The sequence below is a fragment of the Buceros rhinoceros genome, unplaced genomic scaffold (genome assembly GCF_000710305.1).
Source record: "Buceros rhinoceros silvestris isolate BGI_N320 unplaced genomic scaffold, ASM71030v1 scaffold40955, whole genome shotgun sequence".
NCBI lineage: Eukaryota > Metazoa > Chordata > Aves > Bucerotiformes > Bucerotidae > Buceros > Buceros rhinoceros.
Window position 1 is genome coordinate 18,865 of NW_010415390.1, and position 6,138 is coordinate 25,002.

Consider the following 6,138-nt stretch of genomic DNA (forward strand, 5'->3'; position numbering starts at 1 on the left):
CCTGCTGAGTAGAAGTGACCTTGCTGCTTCCCTTGAGCCAGTTAGGGTACAATGAAGGCTGCTATAGCAGTTGAAAACAATTTACTTTTTTTCTCTTTAGTCACTTTTCTTCCTGGTTTGCCCGTGGGCAAGCCTGTTAGATTGGGATCGGAAGTGGTATAAGGGAAGGAGAAGATAAGACCACCCTTTCAGGAGCGCCAAGCTGCTAAACTATCTCAGCCATAACCCACGACCTCACCCTCCACCTTTTTACCTCACACTCCATCCAGTCAGTTACGTGTGTGTATGTTATAAAACCGCTACTTGGTTTTCAAGGAAGGAAGTACTTACATCGCTTACTATTCGTCACTATTTTACTGTCCTCACTGGAAGTACAGGCTGTATCCTCTCCCTGTATTTTGAGTTAGTTTTGTAGCTGGTCCTTTCATACAGTCCCATCTTGTGTGGTGTCCTCAGCTGTTCTTAGGAGTCATGTGGTAAGCGAGGTAGGGTTGGGTGGGTGTAGGAAGAGCCTGCAAAAAAATTCACCTTGTCCAGATGCAACTTAATTCCAATCTGTTCTAGCTGTGGGATCGATCAGTTTAAGAAAATCCTATTTATTGCTTGTCGGCTAAGCAAAACCACATAAATCTTGTTTTGTTTTTTTGTTTTTTAAAGAGTACTTCATGCTCAGTACGGTGAGCTGATTCAGCCAAGAAATGGCTCAGTGGATGAAACTCCCAAAATGTCAGCTGGTCAGATGCTTTTGGTAGCCTTTGATGGAATGTTTGCTCAAGTGGAAACTGCATTTGGTTTATTGATTGAAAAGGTATGGATGTGTTCTTTTCAGAGCACTCTGAGTCGGGAATATGTAAGTTTTTTAAAAACAAAACTAATTTATTTCTTTGTATTGCACAGCTAAACAAGATGGAAATACCTGTGGCTTGGCGTAAGATTGACATAATTAGGGAAGCCCGCAGCACCCAAGTTAACTTCTTTGATGATGACAATAATCGGCAAGTTCTAGAGGAAATTTTCTTTCTGAAGAGACTGCAAACAATTAAAGAATTTTTCAGGCTTTGTGGTACCTTTTCTAAAACACTGTCAGGTAAATAAATATTATCAAATATTCAGTGTCACTTTGTCCACTTCTCATCCCATGTTCTTTTGAGACGAATGTAAAATGGTCGCGCCTGCTGGGCCATTTTCATAAATGGCAAATGTGCAGAAATCAAACTGATTCCTAAAATCTTGGAGTGCTTATAAGAAGATAATATTTTTCCAGATGCATCGAATGTTTTGTTTGTAACAAAAATCCTATTTCTTTCCTTTTAAAAGGCATCAGTTCACTTGAAGACCAGAATGCAGTAAACGGACCTGTTCAGATTGTCAATGTAAAAGCACTTTACAGAAACTCTTGTTTTAGTGAAGACCAAATGGCCAAACCAATCAAAGCTTTTACAGCTGACTTTGTGAGACAGCTTTTAATTGGCCTTCCAAATCAAGCTTTGGGACTGACTTTGTGCAGTTTCATCAGCGCGCTGGGTGTCGATATCATTGCTCAGGTAGAGGCTAAAGACTTTGGAGCGGAAAGCAAAGTTTCTGTGGATGACCTTTGCAAGAAAGCTGTGGAGCACAATATCCAAATTGGCAAGTTCTCCCAGTTGGTCATGAACAGGGCAACAGTATTAGCTAGTTCCTACGATACAGCATGGAAGAAGCATGATCTAGTGCGCAGACTTGAAACCAGTATTTCATCTTGCAAGACCAGTCTTCAGAGAGTACAGCTGCATATTGCCATGTTCCAGGTAAGACCACAACACGTGTTATTTCTCTCCAAACTGTGTCTGTGGAAAGTGAGCTTTAGTTACTGTCGGAGCACAACAAGAAAATTATATTTTGTTGAATGAGCTTCAGAGTATTTTAAGGGACTTGATAAAGTTTTTAAATTATTCTGTAAATGTATAAGGAAAAAAGGGTTACAGCACACATCTTTTGAAGACTAGCTGCTCTGAGATGCAAATATGGCAATATGTACATTTTTTTGAGTCAATGGTTATTGAAAAAAATTGCATGTATTAAGTCATTTGTTAGAAAAGACATCATTCACTGGCTTGCTCACGAGCAATGTTGTCCCATTCTGCACCTTTTTTCAAACAGAGGAAGGGAAGAGGTTGCTTAAAACAGAGGGTATGCATTGCTGAATGTGGTCTTGTACCTGTCCTTCAAAGCTTTAATGCATTGTCTCCTTGCTCCACTCTTTGTCTCATGAAAAAATATAAATAGCAGCTGTATCAAACTGAAAATGTTCTCCTGAGGCTTTAGCTAAATGCCATTGTGTACCTTGAGCTGTGTGCTGGTATGGGGTGTGGTGTGGTGTCGCTGATGTTCGTTTTGCAGTGGTTTGTAGATTAAGGGTAAAGGCTTTCTCCATGTTGGTTAATAAACCGTTTCATAGACTGGTAAGCAAAATTGTCTTGATTTTGTGAAGTGTTTCTGAATATTGATGGGTTTTCCCTTTAGATCAGGAAAATGCATGTAAATCGCTCTTAATGACTGATTAATGGTATAAACATCCAAGCGAGCAAAACGTAGTTTAGAACTACTTACTGAATTTAATATTTTCTGATGATTTACAACTTTCAAGCTTGCTGGTATTGTCTAACACCGAGCCCTTTTCAAACGCTCTCACTTACAAAGTGTACCAGAGCACCAGGATTACTGTCTGTGGAGCAGTGTAGTTTGCGCTGAACAATATTGATCATCGAGTGTTTCCATTATTTTCTTAGTGGCAGCATGAAGATCTCCTCATCAGTCGCCCACAAGCGATTTCTGTTACTCCTCCACCTCGTTCTGCAATTTTAGCCAGCATGAAGAAGAAACTTCACACGCTCAGTCAGATTGAAGCTTCAATTGCAACAGTCCAGGTACTGCTGTTTTGGGGAGGTTTGTTCAGCAGCATATTGGAACGTGACTCCAAAACAAACGGCAAAGTTACCGGCCACCTCCAGATTCCGTTATCTCTCTTGCTATCAAAGCACAAGTTTAGTGGTATTTTCATTGATCTTTCAGTCTCTCTGATGTACACTGTTACACTGATTTTGTTGTCTCATACAAAATATTCTTTCTGGAACGTCAGTAAATCTGTTCTTGAGTGAAAATACAAATGTGAAAGTACCTTTCCTTCTGAAGGCTCATCATTCCTGTTTAAGTCTGTCTGACTTAGATGATCCTTACTAGCATTATTTTACTAGCTAAGCGTTAGAAGCTTCCTTTGTAATTGGGCAGATCGCGTATTCTCTATGAGCTACGGCTTAGCTCAGCTTTTTAGACTTTGGGTATCAGTAACGTAGAATGTTTAATTGCTTAAAATAAATAACGCTTAGCTTCTTGAATTTTAATTCCTTTTTATTTGTGAAGGTACTCTTTATTTTTTTGAAGATGTATTGTCATAGGAGTTCTGAATTATTTTACTTTATATAATTTTTAGTCTAGAAATGCAATTACTTTTAACTTGCTTTATGATTTCTTTTTTTTCCCGGTGGGTTAAAATCTAGACAGGTGACTTTATTACCATAACAAGTTGTAATGTGTGCTGAGAATAAACCTTTAAATAGCATAAGCTAATATTTGTTGGTCGTGAATACCACATCTTTGTGTATATGCATATAAGAATGTGTCTGCATGTGTTTAAATATGCATAATTTTTTTTTAAAGTAGGCAGTTAGGCTTAAAATGATACATGTCAGTATGGATTTTTGATATCTATGTTTTGTTTTTTTCTTTCCCCCAATGCAGGAGAAACTAGGAACACTTGAAGCGAGTATCGAGCAGCGTTTAAAATGGGCAGGGGGTGCTAATCCTGCACTGGCACCAGTCTTGCAAGATTTTGATGCCACTATTGCTGAAAGAAGAAACCTTGTACTGAAAGAAAGTCAAAGAGCGAGTCAGGTACTGTACACACGTGTAGTACTATTGACTTGACAAGTGTGTTCACTCTTCGCTTCCTACTTGAGACACACGTAGAAAATATTTTTCCTGCTCATCATCTAAAGAGCAAACATAGATAACCAAATACTTCTGGGAATCCCGCTTTAAAAGCAATGCAAGTGATCTCTGGGAGAACGGCTGCAGGGTTGGGTGACCCTGAAATGATGCTGATACTGTAACAGAACAGCTTTCCCGCTGTATTTAAAATACTCCTTTCTAAGGACATGGAAGAAATGCAGTTTGTATAATAGAAAGTTCAACTGGAATAATTTTTCTTCTCTTGCTTTGATTTTCAGGTCACTTTTCTCTGCAGTAACATAATTCATTTCGAAAGTTTACGTACTAGAACAGCAGAAGCCTTAAATCTCGATGCTGCATTATTTGAACTTCTCAAACGCTGTCAACAAATGTGCTCGTTTGCGTCGCAGTTCAACAGCTCAGTCTCTGAACTGGAGCTTCGCCTGCTTCAGAGAGTGGTATGTGAAAGTCAGAGCAAAATAGCAATACGGACCTGCTGTAATCATGAGTTCTCAGTTTTGTCTTTAATTCTAGATTTAACGGATACCTTCTAATGGTCATGGAGTACAGAGTTTGTTCCATCAGCTGCTGAACACTTGGCAGTAGCATCTGCATCGTAATTGAATTTTATCTCTGGATACTGATACAAAAATGTTTGTTACTTGTAGGGCACGGGTCTTGAACATCCTATTGGCAGCTCTGAATGGCTTCACTCTGCTCACAAGCAGTTGTCCCAGGAAATATCTACACAGAGAACAGTACAAACAGAAAGAGAACATCAAATAGAAACAGTTTGTGAAACAATTCAGAATCTGGTGGATAGTATTAAAACTGTGCTCACGGGTCATAACCGACAACTTGGAGATGTCAAACACCTGCTGAAAGCTATGTCAAAGGTATACTAAAAACTTTGTTCCTCAAACCCATGTCAGTATAGTTTAATAAATATAACACTTGTGTCTATGTGCTTTCTGAAGTATCTAGAAACAGTGAAATGTGTTCCTGTGCGTGGAGTTCAAGCCATAAAACCCATTTCATCTCTGATAATTCATTGTGCCTTATTTCTAGAGTTAGGCGACTCACACTTTGGTTCAATTAAACCTTTTCTCTTACTGGGCAGTTGAAACATTTCTTCGTGTTTACAAATCCTGGTTTTTAATTGCTAAAATATTTGAACTTTTTCAAATTTATTTTCTTAAAAAGTAACTACTGAAAATTATGGTTATTTGTAGTCAACAAGCTGAGGGTCTAAGTCTAAGAAATGCTCAACTTTATTCTCTTAGCCAAAATGTAGCAAATCATTAACCTTTTTGAACATCTTTGTTATAGGATGAAGAAGCAGCTCTGGCAGATGGTGAAGATGTTCCCTATGAGAATAGTGTTAGGCAGTTCTTGAGTGAATATAAATCGTGGCAAGATAATATTCAGACAGTTTTGTTTACATTAGTTCAGGTTATGGGTCAAGTCCGCAGTCAGGAACATGTTGAAATGCTGCAGGAAATAACTCCCACCTTGAAAGAACTAAAAATACAGAGCCAAAGGTAAGAAAGGCGCCTTCTCTCGGGTGAAGGCATTTTGCCTATCTACTATATGGCAGAAACACAACATGGGTGACCTACTTGGTCGTTGTCTTAGAATGCAGAATTTTTTTTGTACAATTTGACTTAACTTTCAGTTTTCAATAAGTCAAGTAATCGCATGAATATTTATCAACTCCATTATGTTCCCTAGTGTCTACAATAATCTAGTGGGTTTTGCATCACCCTTAGTCACGGATACATCAAATGAATGCTCAAGCCCAACGTCAGCTGCTGCGTATCAGCCAACCTTTGCTGCAGGTAATGCTCGAAAAGCAGAAACGTTAAAACATCAGGAATTGATGTTAGAGAGAGGATCAAAACTTTTATAAAATTTAATAAAAATTTAATTAAATACATAAAAGCCTATAAAATTCAATTCACTCGGCATACAATACTGAATGATCACTTGACCACAGCCTTTGATAGCCTTGGAGATCGGGATTCACTCCACAAAGCCTGGAATACATTGAACACATTGTCACGTATATCAGCTGAAATGTAATTTCTGTTGAAATTAGTGTGGAAATTTACAGTGACTGTGGAATTAATACTGAAACCCTACAAAGGCATT

At 38.4% G+C, this 6,138-nt stretch overlaps 1 protein-coding gene across 1 annotated transcript in view; it reads left to right on the forward strand.

The window, feature by feature from the left end:
* The window catches only part of SMG1 (SMG1 phosphatidylinositol 3-kinase-related kinase), a 27,499-nt gene that overhangs the window by 18,513 nt on the left and 2,848 nt on the right, over positions 1–6,138 (forward strand). Inside the window, exons 27-35 of the mRNA XM_010137397.1 lie at positions 658–808; positions 898–1,087; positions 1,318–1,787; positions 2,769–2,906; positions 3,778–3,930; positions 4,266–4,445; positions 4,656–4,883; positions 5,317–5,528; positions 5,719–5,825. Of these exons, the coding sequence (XP_010135699.1) occupies positions 658–808; positions 898–1,087; positions 1,318–1,787; positions 2,769–2,906; positions 3,778–3,930; positions 4,266–4,445; positions 4,656–4,883; positions 5,317–5,528; positions 5,719–5,825 (1,829 nt within the window). The remainder of the gene's footprint in view (positions 1–657; positions 809–897; positions 1,088–1,317; positions 1,788–2,768; positions 2,907–3,777; positions 3,931–4,265; positions 4,446–4,655; positions 4,884–5,316; positions 5,529–5,718; positions 5,826–6,138) is intronic.